General features: G+C 56.1%; 1 protein-coding gene across 1 annotated transcript; it reads right to left on the reverse strand.

The window, feature by feature from the left end:
- Positions 1–984: 984 nt before the first annotated feature.
- On the reverse strand, positions 985–6114 carry LOC113146457. The gene is made up of 8 exons (XM_026333864.1): positions 6021–6114; positions 5076–5965; positions 4810–4917; positions 4127–4626; positions 2524–3764; positions 1965–2255; positions 1586–1684; positions 985–1289 (listed from the first exon to the last, which is right to left on the reverse strand). Exons 1-8 carry the CDS (start codon positions 6112–6114, stop codon positions 985–987), a joined length of 3528 nt encoding a protein of 1175 aa, XP_026189649.1.
- Between the last annotated feature and the right edge of the window lie 6802 nt (positions 6115–12916).

Genomic DNA, 12916 nt, shown 5'->3' on the forward strand with positions numbered 1-12916 from the left:
CGTCACTGCAGGCAGCAAACGCACGCGGGCAGTCTTCTGTCGCCTGCTAATGGCAGAGGTCCTCGCTAGATAGACCTGCTGACAGCGGAAGGTGAAGCGCAAGAGAAGTTAAAATAGACACCGCAGAGCGCCCGATTCGCGCTTTAGGCAGCTTACTGATAATCAGAATATGCGTGTAGATGGCTTGGGGAAGCGCCTCATCGATGCAGAAGACGTCATCGGAGAGGCGGTTCAGCAGACGGCCAATGGGTTCTCCATCAAACCATCTGGCAGGGGCCCTGACGTGGCGTAAGAGGGAGACACAACATAAATAACCCTTCAACTGATGACGCAATGGCGACGCAGCAGCAGCACTATGCTAAGGCAGGAGGGCACATCGGGTGCCCTGAGAGGCAGCAACAGCACGATCTGGAAGCAGTCATGTAGGGAGACGCAAAATGCAGAGTTACACAAAAGCCCCAAGAAGCAGTGAGAGCGAGAGCTTCATTATCAGGAATTAGTTCCCAACTGAAAGGCTAGGTCTAACAGCGGCCTGGTCATCAAGTTTCTAGCGAAAAGAGCGAGCGGATAGGCGATACGTGGAGTCTGCAAACACCCAGGGCGACACACCTGAGCAGCGCAGCCAGCAGGTTTGCCTGCAAGACTGAAGAAGCGTTGACTCCGCAGCGGACAAAGGTCACAGTGGTGACGGCCGAAAACAGCATGGAGAGCAGCGCAAGACTCCAATAGCCCATCAAGTAAAAAAGGTTTTCCCCTCCGGAGGAGTACCCGCTTTGCCACAAGATCCACGCATGGACTTGTGCCAGAGGAGGGGTCCCTCGATCCGTCCACCGACGCAGCCAGTAGTCGCACAGCGTGGTGCAGTACGTGCTAGCCTGAAAAACCCCCATCTCAAAGCTAAGCCAGCCGCGCATGTTGCTGATCGTGCCGCAGTTGCTCTTTTCGCGGCTCCTGTTCATTGTACATAAAAGCTACGGCAAGGGTTCAAAATCTCACCGCGCACGCTATTAGGAGCAGCAGCACCATGTGGACGCCAGCGCTGCGCATATAAAGTCTCCAGACACGCCAGGCAACTTCGCCGGTTCGCGTAGCCTCAGGACCGGAGGCAGGAGTGTTAACGTCCACCTTCCATGCGCCAGAATCGTCAGATTTGCTGGTGGGCGTGTATCTAGACGTGGGCTCTGCAGCGGAGCCGTTGCTGCACGTCGCACCGTCATTGCACTCCTCCTCTTCGAGAAAGAGACTTGCAGAGTCACTGCGTGCACATACAAATGAACCTGCGTGACGTCCTGAAGGGCCCCCTCTCAGGAGGTGTGTCACCCGCGATTCGGGCTGCTGCAAAGGGCTGATCCGCCTAGAAAAGATCCACAAGGGGGGGGGGCGAAGGGAGCAACAGGAAATACGAAAACAAGCGAGGTGTTGTGTGGCAGCAAAACTCGCACGTACTCAGTCAGGGGAGTTGACTCTTTTAGTCCCGTGCACTCGCTTGAATGTGGCATATTGCGGCCTTCTCCTGGAATCAGGAGAGGCAGTCCGTCCTGTCTTTTCTGAAGCTCCGCATATGAGGGGAGCTGCCGTGTCGTACCGCCGTCTAGCAGGACGAAGCCGTCAACACACGGGGATTTGGCCATGATTAGTGCTGCTTGCTGCATCACCAGCAGCACTGTGCGCCCGCTGAGGATGCCTAAAAAGCAGCAGCAGAAAAAGCGCAAACGCCACAGCGATTTATGGAGAAGCCTGCTCTGTCTGTGTTCAACGGCACAGGCAACGACGCTTGCATGCATGAATCCCGAAAATTTCAGACTCCGCTCCTGCTGCTGCGGTTGACAGCGCTGCTGCGGAAATGTGCCGCTGTTGCAGATTCTCTCCGAGTGAATTACTCTCAAAGAGACTCTCAATGCGGGAAAACCAGATCTGCGCAAACCAAGGGCAAAACATGCAACTTCCCTAGTGGCGCGGCGTACCCCCAGAGGCGAAAACACGACGCCACACAGCCATGGCGGTGACCGCATCCAGAGCGCTAAAAGGGTCGTCTATTAGGTAGAGTGCCCTCGGTCCAAGTGCAGCTAGGCGAACTAGCTGCTTCTCTTGGAGCATATTTTCTGAGACTTCAAGGCTTCTCGTTTCTCCGCTTTCCAAATCCACGTTGGACTCTTCCTTTGGTTTCGAAGACCTCGGGAAGGCAACGCCGCAGGCGGAGACGGCGGCCGCGCTGTAGATTGCACGCGCGAGGCATATACGGGCCCTTTGCCCCCCTGCAAAGTTCGCCAAAAGCCACAGTAAACAGCGACTTCGCGCTAGATGAACGGTGCTATTGTGTTGCAGACTTTCCAAAAATGCCTGGGCCCTCTGGGAAACGTAGGGCGTCGCGGAGGGGCCAAGGAGAGGCACAGACACCGGCAATGTATGGCAGAGGACACGCGAGGCACATAGCACATAGCACGATCCCCTCAAGCAGAAATAGCTACTCAGTCAGACGACAAGCGTGGGCAAGAGTAACGCTCCATGCACCGTCTGGCTTACCGCTCAGGCGATGCCCTCCAGCGTCGATAGGTGTGGCATCACCCCCCAGAGCCGCTATATCTGTTTCCAGGGAGCAGGCCCTTAGGACCCTTTCATAGGCAGAGCGCACAAGAGGCCTTCCCATGAGAATGTTGCTCTGTAGCGTTCCCTCAAAAATGACTGGCTGCTGGGGTGAGTATCCAATGAGCTCCCAAGGATCCAAGCAGTCAGGCGCGCGGCCGTCGCAATTCCAGCTTGCGGTATTTGCTAATGCTGCTGCTGCTGCTGCATTCGCTGCCTCCCCGGAGTGCAGCAAAGCTGCTTCCTTTGAGGAGAGCAGCGAGTCTTGTGCGGCCCTGCTGCTGGTCAGATTGGCGCTGCAGCTGCTAGGTCGAGGGAGGTTCAGATACGCTTCCCCTCCAACGAGATTCATGTCTCCTAAGATCGCGGCTAGGAGGCTGCTCTTCCCGCTGCCAGATTTTCCCACTACCACATGCAGCTCTCCCGGATGGATGTATAGCTGCACATCGTGCAACACCGCGCTGCTGCTCCTCAGAGAGTACAGGCTTTCGCCCTCTCCAGAGGCCGATGCATGCCAAGGCCTTTCTTGCGCCGCAGAGCCATGTTGCAGCAGACGGCTTCCGCTGCCCGAGAGGACGCTGTTGCAGTGTGTAGTGCTGCGGTTGCTGCTGCTGCTACAGTGCGAGGTGCTCGAGGCCGTTTGGGGGCTCTCTACCGGCGGCGCGGCACTGGGAGAGATGCAGCTATCGCTGCTAGCCAGGAGTTCATGAGGCCTTAAAGGCCTCCACGCAAAGGCAGCGTCTCGAAAACAGATAACTGCAGAGCCAGCGTCTGCGCCTCCTCCCGAAACGGCTGATTCGCTGCACGTGCCTGGCGTCTCTGAGACATGCACGGCCTTCCCATCGTACGGCGCTTCTCTGCAATTGCGCTGGGGTTGCCGCTGATGCGCGTGCTGGTCGTGTGGTGGCAGCTGGGGTTGCAGAGCGCCCGATGGGGGGGAAAGACATCTCCCGAGTCGCTTGAGCGCCACGGCTGCTGCCGTCAGATCCCCCATGAGGGTAGGCAACGAGTTGAGGGCTTGGAGCGCCTTGTCAATGAGCGCCAGCGCAGCGAATAGCGTGCTGGCCTTAGCCATGCTGCCACCCCCCTCTCCTCTGGCGACGAGGCAGGTGAGAGCCGCGAGTTTGACCACTAGCGGCGTTGACACGAACAGACAATTGCCGATCGCGTGCAGGTAGTACCTGCATCGCAAGAACTTGAGTTCCGGTATGCGCAACCCCCAGATCCGCGCGAAGGCGAAGCCTTCCCACCCCAGCACCTTGGTCTCGCGGATATGCAGCATGAGCTCCCGGCAGGCGCGCACTCGGGTGTCTCGACAAGACATCATGCGGTGGGTTAGCTGGCGCAGTCGGTGGCCGAGGCGGACTTGCAGCAGCAGGCAGCCACCTGAAGCAGCGCAAGGAAACAGCGCGTGGCATGCGTTGTTGCAGCTCGGCTATTCAGGGTGTGCTGACGCCAGTTTTGGCTGGTTGTGTTTCGGGGGAGGGGAAGGGGGCGGTGTTGTCGCAGTCCCGTAGACGCTGCAAGAACCGGAGCCTCGGACGCACCAGTAACAGCCACAGCGTACAAAAAGGCGCCAGGTATCTGCCTGTACACCAGGAGAAGGTTGAGCGCGAGGGTCAAGGGGGCCGCCCACAGTTCATGGAGCACGCATATGCCCACTTGCGTTCGTTCGCAGTCCACGCTGACGAGGTTCGCAAGCTCAAGCGCTGCAGCTCCTGCAGACGAAGAAGACGCACTATTCCCGCCGCTGCTGCTACGGAGACACCTCGTAGTCGCTGCGGAGACAGCGCCTACACGCTGGCGAGGCTTCGGAAGTGGCGCACTTCGATCTGCAGCTGCAACAAGGCCTCCTGGTGGTTGCTTAGGACCTGCTCCTGCTGCTGCTCCTGCAGAGCATGCAGCTGATTCGCCACCTTCCTGCATCCCGCCTTCACCAAGTCCGAGCACGTGCTGCGTTGCAACACGATACAAAGAACCCCGCGGTTCTGCCTGCTGCGGCGTCTCGAGCGACGACTCCAGAGGCAGCGCTGTGCCCTGCGGCTTCGCGAAAGCCTCGCCGAGAGGATTTCCTGCTCGTGGAGGAACGAGCGGCTCTGTGCAACTGCTGCTGTTGCTGCTGCTGAGTCTGCGGCTTTCTGCTGAAAGAGCAGAGCTGCTGGCGCTTCCCCCGACGCATGCAGCAGCATGGTCCTGGTAAGGCTGGGAAGCCTCTCCCGCGCTTACCCAGTCGGAACCTCTAGGGTTGCAATCGCTGAAGAGCAACTGCCGAGGAGAGGCGAACCCTTCCGCGTAGGCAGCTTCTTCCTCGTCTGCGTCTCCTTCGCTCACAGCCTGAAGAGATGAGTCATCACCCCACGCCTACCCCCCATAAGCGCGAATTACCTTAGTAGCGTACAGCGAGCCACACCAGCACCCCTCAAAAAACATCGACAAAAACCACTCAGGCACCGCCACGCCTTATATCTGCAAAGCACGCAAAAACGGCTCACCGAAAGATACGATTCTCCCCCACTGCTGTTCGCTGCATCGTGCTCCGCTGCGGCAGCAACGGCCTCAGCTGCAACGGCTGCAGCCGTCTCTGCCGTTGCAGCTGCAGTCAATACTGCAGCGGCAGCTCCATCAAAGAGAGTCTGCGAGACAACGCGATGCAAGTTGCCCCCGAAAGAGACAGCCCGCGTGAGTGCGCCGCCTCCGCCGCTGCTGTGCTTGCTGCTGTCACTGGTGCTGTGGCTTCGAGTCAGCCGCTGGGACCTTTTCTCTGACACCGCTTCGGGAGAGGCAGCAAACACTGGAGAAGAGTGGCTCCCTCGCCATGCCGCTGTCTGGGGGTGGCTCCAAGCCTCCACAGCACCGAGAGGCTGCCCCTCCGCATCCAGCTGAGAGGCCATCTGCTCTGTCGTATCGACTAGGCCTGCTTCCGAAGCCGCATGCACATCTGCTTGCATGTCGAGGCGACCTTCAGGAGGCACCGAGATGACAAGGGCACCCTGGGAGGCAGCCGGCACGTCGTTTTGCCCCTCCCCATCGCTTCGACCCTTTCTGCCATCCCCGCTGCCATAACAAGGCAGCAACGCATACGGCCTTCTAAGGGCGGCGTGGAAGACAGCGGCAAGCAAAGCATTCTTCGCCCTCAGCGCAACTTTTCGCATGCGGAAGCCACACTGCACGTTCGCGGCTACCTGGACATACGCGGCAACTGCGAGCAACAGGGAGAGTATGAGCAAGCGGTTATGCGGTTCAACTTGATGAAAGCCTCCCAGCAGCCACCACAGCAGCGCTGGGCTTGGGGAGTCTGCTTGAGGTTCCGCAGCTGCTTCCTCTGCGGCACTTGGCGGCTCTCCCACGGGGGGGGGGGGGGGGGGGGGGGGGGCAAGGGATGCTGCAAGTTTAGCCAGTTCAGAGAGCAGCTATTGTTAAGACTTTCGCATGACTGCCTGCTCCTGCTGCTTCTGCATTGCTCACAGCAGTAAGACTGCTTTCAGCAGCAGCACACACACGCACACGGGGTCTTTCGGGCGAATGCTGCATGCAGCTGCAGCCCGTAGTCTGCAGCAAAGGCGTCGCGTCGTTGCTGCCAGAGCAGCGCTCAATCTTGTCCTATATACCAACCATAGGTGCAGGAGCAAAAGCAGCGTCACAACTCGCTGCCGTTTTTGTTGTTGCTGCTGCTTTTGCTGGTGTTGCTGTTGCTGGTGCTGCTCAGGAGCAACGCCTTAGTGCCGTGGACCCGGAGTCTATAAACGCAGGTGTATTTGTTATTCCCAAAGTTTTCCAAGAACTCAAAGACTACCTTTTTAATTGGCTGTTGCTGCTGCTGCTGCGAGAAAACCTCGAATCGGGAGCTCTTCTGACCTTGTTCAAGCAGGAAATTGCCTAAGAGCACCGGTGTAGCGACCGCTCCTTCGGCAGGAGCCTCTGCTTTGCTTTGGGGAGTTCTAGAAAGGACAGACATAAGCCAATTCGTGCCGCCTTCAGTGCTGCTGCGCTCAATAGGCAGCACCTTCTGCAGGCTTGCCTCGTTGCTGCTGCTTCCCTGACTGGCGCCACTGCTGTAGTTGCCACTGACAGCGGTAAATGGGGCATACTCCCGTTTGTCAGGTACACCCCACACCCGCATGCGTTTCGGAGCCGTGTCTCTCGTCAAGACCGACACCATATCATCGATCGCGACAGCCTGTACATACACCTGAAAGGCGCCCAAGACAGCAGCAGCAACACCTGTGTCCTTCTGTGAGGCGACCGCGCAACCCCACGAGACGCCAAACACGCTGGCCTGGGGGAACACTCCCACCACCACCACCACCACCACCTCGCTGCCAGAAAAAAAAGCCCCTGCTCGCGTGCAAGTCTACATTACGTGCAAGTCTACATTACGTGCAAGTCTACATTACGTGCAAGTCTACATTACGTACACGTCTGTATTGCATTCAACTCTACATTGCATTCAAATCTACATTACGTGCAAGTCTATATTACGAGCAAGTCTATATTACGAGCAAGTCTGAATTGCATTCAAGTCTACAGTACGTAAAAGTCTATATTGCATTCAAGTCTACATTGCATTCAAGTCTACAGTACGTACAAGTCTACATTACGTACGAGTCTACATTGCATTCAAGTCTACATTACGTACAAGTCTACATTACGTGCAAGTCTACAGTACGTACAAGTCTATATTGCATTCAAGTCTACATTACGTGCAAGTCTACAGTACGTACAAGTCTACATTACGTGCAAGTCTACAGTACGTACAAGTCTATATTGCATTCAAGTCTACATTCCGTGCAAGTCTATATTACGAGCAAGTCTATATTGCATTCAAGTCTATATTACGTGCAAGTCTACAGTACGTACAAGTCTACATTACGTGCAAGTCTACAGTACGTACAAGTCTATATTGCATTCAAGTCTACATTGCGTGCAAGTCTATATTACGAGCAAGTCTATATTGCATTCAAGTCTACATTACGTGCAAGTCTATATTGCATTCAAGTCTACATTACGTGCAAGTCTACAGTACGTACACGTCTACATTGCATTCAAGTCTACATTACGTGCAAGTCTACAGTACGTACACGTCTACATTGCATTCAAGTCTACATTGCATTCAAGTCTACATTACGTGCAAGTCTACATTGCATTCAAGTCTACATTACGTGCAAGTCTATATTACGTGCAGGCAGGCAGCCAACCCATATCAACAGGCGGGGAGTGAGGCTTACTGCTGTGGGTAAGATAATCGCGATGCGCCCTGAGGATCCCTGAAAGGCATAGCAATTGCCAGGGAGTCTTTCTGGTCGTAACACTGTCTCAGGAGGCCGATGCAGCAGCGGTGGGGGGGGGGAACTACGCCAGGAGATGCCGAGCAGCTGCATGAGTTGTTGCTGTAGGCTTGCAAAACTGCCGCTCCTGCCACCGACAGCGCATGCGAAGAAGAAAAATGCCGGAGCACTCTAGAGCAGTTTCTGTCGACGCGAGAGGCAGTGATCCCACCCATGACAGAGCTTGAAAGGGAGCATGACACGGGAAAGCCTCAGTCAGTTGCGCGCATGATGGCAAACACCGACCCCAAGGCGAAAGCATGCACGGTACTTCTTCCAACACCACCAGGGGAAGCCTGAAGTTTGCAGCAGCACTACGGGGGTGGGAAAGTTGAAAAGGCGCCATTGTGCATTCTCACGATGACGGGATGAGAGGGGGTGAAGTCTCGGTGTGTGCTATGCGCGCTCCTACAGACTCCAATGCCCAGTCCACCTCAGCTTCATCCTCTACCAGCAGCCTTAGGAAGCAGCACAAAGAGCAGCTCAAACAGCAGCCGCGAAAACATGGTGCAAGAAGCGCCTACTAGGAGACAGATTTGATGCGAACATGAAGCCCGACGGGAGAGCGCTGCACAAAAAGCGGAGGCTGGCAGCACTGCCGCTCGGGGATATGGGAGGGGAAGGGGAAGGAAGGGGGGAGGGCAGGCTGCGGATCAAGACTCCACAAGAAAGGGGTCGACCGACATACGCACTTTGCATGCAACTCCTCAATCTTCTGACGCAATCCTGGGGGGAGGGGTTGAGATCCTGCAAGAGCCGCAGATGCCAACACAGCTGCCTAAACGCACTGAATTTTACCGCATTTTATGCGAGCCGGAGGCGCTCATTTGCTGGAATTAGACCGCAAGGCTATGTCCACACGCTCACCTGCGGTGTCTATACGTTGCTGCAGCCGCTGCAACTGCTGCACCAAGCTGCGGTTCTTTGCTTCGAGCTCCTCCATGTGTTGCTGCAACACATCAGAGCGGCCCTAGCACTTCCATGAGCTCAATTCAGCTTCAGCGAAAGCGTTTCAGCAGCACGCCAAGCAGCGTCAGTCGCCAGCGACAACAGGCTTTCTAAGATGCGTGTGTGTAGCAACGGCTTCGCCATTATCATCGGCGCTGAAGGTAAATCCTGAGCACCTGCGCTGCTGCCATGTTCTTCGCGAGAGCTTCCCGTTCAGCAGCCATGGCAGACGCTGCTGCGGATGCAGCCGCAGCCGCTGCTGCAGACGCGTCGAGTTCAGACAGCCCAGACTGCAAGAGGCGGTGTTGCTGCTGCAACAGCGGCTCGAGCTGCTGCTGCAACTGCTGCAGCTGCTGGGCGTGCTGCTGTTGCTGCTGCTGCAGAGCGACGCGCTGGGTTGCAAGTTCCCGTCTCAACGCAGCTAGCTCCGGAGACGGCTCCACCGGCTGGAGAGACACACACGCAAATAAATATTCAAAGGAGGCAGACGCTCGACTTTACTCCCCAAAGCCACATAAAAAGAGGGTCGCACACGCCTTGATGCGCAGAGCTGCCTACCGGAGGTGGTACTTCCGGGGTGATCTGCACAGAAAAAGCAGGAAAAACGCTTGCTATATATAGGGGGTGCAACGCTGAAGAAATAATTTAGCGCTTAGCTGAAAAAGGCGGAAAAAAACGAGCTGCAGGAAGGCATGAGTGACTCACAGGGCCGAGAGTCGACGACAAAGACTCATCTGTGTGAAAGAGAAAGCCCATGACTCCTATGAGCAGCAACAGCACGGCAGCAGCTGCTCCTAGCAAGAGCATGCAAGATGCTGCTGCTGCCTTGTTCCTTGGCAGGAGATTACGCAGCACCTGCCTCTTGATGGCGCGCACTAGATCCTCCACATCCATTTCCTCACGGCGAGCTGCAATGCGAGCTGTACGTACACCCCAAGGCAGCAGCAGCAGCAATTTGGACAACGTGGTGAACGGTACAAAGCGCCGACAGGCGCGCGGAGAGAAACGTATCAGCCCATTCAGGTGTCTGTACAGCGCTGCGAGACACCACGTATAGAGGGCAGCCGCCATATTCTCATGAAGGCTCCTGCACAACAATGCAGCAGCACGAGCAGCAGCAGTAGTAGTGGCCACTGACGAATTTCGCTATTTTGCTGCAGTGCAGCAGAGGCCCTTCCCGTTGCGGTGTCTTGACAGCCCGCAAAGGGTAACCAGCTGGCTCGCCACCGACTTTGCCGATGTACTGCAGCAGAAGCACGCGCACCATCCAAAACAAATTCAAGAAAGGCGAATCAAAAACAGCTGCTAGAAATCAACATTGCAACGGCGTCAGCAGAGTCGGCAGGTCCATGAGTAGCGCTCTTCGAGTTTGGCATGTCTAAGGCAGTTCTCGAGCACTGGCGGGAGGTGGAAGTTACATTCTGCAGAGCAGCAACTGAATTAGCTGCATGGTGAACCTACTTAGGCGGGAAACAGAGCTTGCATGACTGCTGGGGGAGGCCACATGCTGCTGTTTAAAGAGATTGTGCTGGTGCTTCTGGTGCTTCTCTTGGCTAAGCACGCCATCCATCGCGTCTGACAAGTCAGAGCTTTCATCTGCATGGACAGAAGCGGGCAAGTGTAGCAGGAGGGGCGATATCGGAAAGTGCAGAAGCAAACAGGCAGCATCGGCTGGAGTATACAGCCATCCAATGGGGTGAACGCGTCGCAAGGAGTTGCAGCAACGCGAGCACCCGTGTTAAAAACTTGTGATTCCACTTTTGTTAAAAAGAACTGTCTGCATTGCTGCTCCTTTTGTTGTTTCTGTCGATGCTAGCGGAATAATGCAGTGCCTCTATTCGTGTCAACGACGCACCATCAGAAATATGAGTAGCTGTCGTCATGTTTGCGGGGGTGCTGCCAATGCTTGCTGCAGCAGCTGCAGCTGCAGCTGCTGCTGCTTCTGCATGCATGAAACCGTATCCGTCAGCTCCTCCGCTACTGCGTTTGCTATCGAACCTTCCCGCATACAACAACGGGTGCTGATGTTGCAAGTCGTGCTGCTGCTGCTGCTGCTGCTGAGGATACACGGGGAGTGGCACCCGGCGATGTGCAGGCCGCTCTCCGTTTTGCAGCTCCCCCCCGCCACTGTTGGCGCTGCTGTATGCGTGCTGGTGCTCCCCGAAGAGGTAGGAAGAGTCAGAGTCTGTGCCTGCAGGGGCGTTGATATGAATCATCGTGCTGCTGCTTTGGTGGCAGGAAATCGCTGCAAAAAGCTCCGTGCAGCGCGTCAAGTCCAGTCAGCTGCTAGAGTCACCAGCAGCAGCACGAAGCTCGTTGCAGCACTAGGAATCGATCGACTGCTTAGTGGAGAGGGCAGAGCCGCTGAGGGAGCCGCTGTAACACAACCTGCTGATGTTGACACTGCTGTGTCAGCGGCAGTAGCTGCAGCCGTCCAAGCGCCTTCGCGCGCGTACCTCTCGATTTTTCTGGCCAGATGGGTGGCAAAATACGAAGAAGACTGGCAGGGTGCGCGCAATATTGGTGTTCTTTGGGATCTGAGGCAGACGCAGAGGCAGCAGCAGCATCACCTCCACCCCCCCGATGCACCATCCGCGAACGCAGAATATCGCAAGACACGGATTCTGTAAACAGGAAACGTCCTGGAAGAAGATTCTGTCTGAGACATCCCCAACGGCACCAAGAGCAGCGGCAGCCGCAAGCGCAGCGGGAGCTGTAGCTACGGGAGTGACCATCCCTGAAGTGGAGAAACACCCAGGAGGGTGCATGCAAGAGAGGCCAACAGTCCGGAAGCGCGCCGTGTTTCTGCGAAAAAAACATTTCAATAAGTCGTTCTTCTAGAATTTTGCATAAACATAAGGATTTTCAGGTGCTGCATGCACGCACGTGGCATGCTTCCTACAGTTAATTGCCCACTCGCACACATGGGATTCCCCATGCCTCTCCCGAAGACATCGATGCACCGCTTTTCTGCGCAAGCGTGATCGCTTAAGGGCTGTAGTAGGCGGCACTAGGACCCCCTTCCTTCTCTCTTCTTTCCCCTACAAGTGGTGAGAGAAGAGAAACAGCTTCTCTCCTTCCTGTTCTCTCTGTAGAGCTCCCTTGGCACGCCGTCACCGACTTGGCGAGGAGTGCGGCGAGCCATATGCGGCATTCGTGCCCTTACAGCCAGAGCTTCTCTAAGGAGCCGAACAGCATGAACAGAGCTTGACACCGACAAGCGTCAATAATGAGGATCAAGAAGCCGCCTTCTTCATTAAGAGATGCAGCCGCGGCAACACCTCCTGACTCCTGACTGAGTAGCCGGAGCAGGAGGACACCCCTTGTCTAGACACAGCACGAACAGCATCTGCAGACTTGGTTGCTCTTGCTGCTGCCGCTGCTGCTGCTGCTGCTTTTCCTTTTTCAAGATGGAGGGGGGGGTTGACACTTCTCTGCTAACCTCCTCGTCATGCGCTTCTAATACTTCACCGTCCTCGAACGACGGCAGCAACAGGGATCATGCTGTTTCAGCTGTCGTTACAGCTTCTGCGGGGGGGCTTTCGCCACAGCAGCAGTCCGAGCAGCATCTGCCTTGCTGCCTAATGCAGCAGCAGCAGCAGCAGAAGGAGGAACAAGATCAGGGGGAAGAAAGCTGTACAAAATCAGGGAGCCTCCCAAGAAGGGAAATGGGGGGCAGTGTCGAGACACTGCCATCCCTGCGAGACAGGAAGAGCAGTTTTCGCGGCGGAGAGTCTGTCAGCAGCAGCAACAGCATATTGCAGCGTGGCTCATGTCAGCAGGAGAGTCATTCGTATTCTCCAGAGTCTGCGCATGCATTTCAACGCGAAGAGCGGCAACTCCTCCAGCAGCAAGATACCCAAGAAGAGCAACTCACGATAGAGCAACAACGGCAGCACCAGCAGAGAACGCCTCCCATGCACTATGCCCAGAGAGAAGAGGAAGCGCTTCCTCGGGATCTAACAAATGCAGCAGCAGCAGCATCAGCTGCTAGTGCTGCTGCTGCTGCAGCTTCTCAGCAGCAGCAGCAGCAGCAGCAGCAGCTCTTGGTCCAGCTGGAA

The sequence above is a fragment of the Cyclospora cayetanensis genome, unplaced genomic scaffold (genome assembly GCF_002999335.1).
Source record: "Cyclospora cayetanensis isolate NF1_C8 unplaced genomic scaffold, CcayRef3 CcayRef3_contig_31, whole genome shotgun sequence".
Taxonomy (NCBI): domain Eukaryota; phylum Apicomplexa; class Conoidasida; order Eucoccidiorida; family Eimeriidae; genus Cyclospora; species Cyclospora cayetanensis.

Coding starts and splice junctions, on each gene's coding strand:
- LOC113146457 (XM_026333864.1), bottom strand. CDS start 6,114: ATGCAGCATTCGCCCGAAAGACCCCGTGTGCGTGTGTGTGCTGCTGCT. Junction 4,918..5,075: donor GGGGAGAATCGTATCTTTCG/GTGAGCCGTTTT, acceptor TCATCTCTTCAG/GCTGTGAGCGAAGGAGACGC. Junction 4,627..4,809: donor ACCCTAGAGGTTCCGACTGG/GTAAGCGCGGGA, acceptor GCTTTCGCGAAG/CCGCAGGGCACAGCGCTGCC.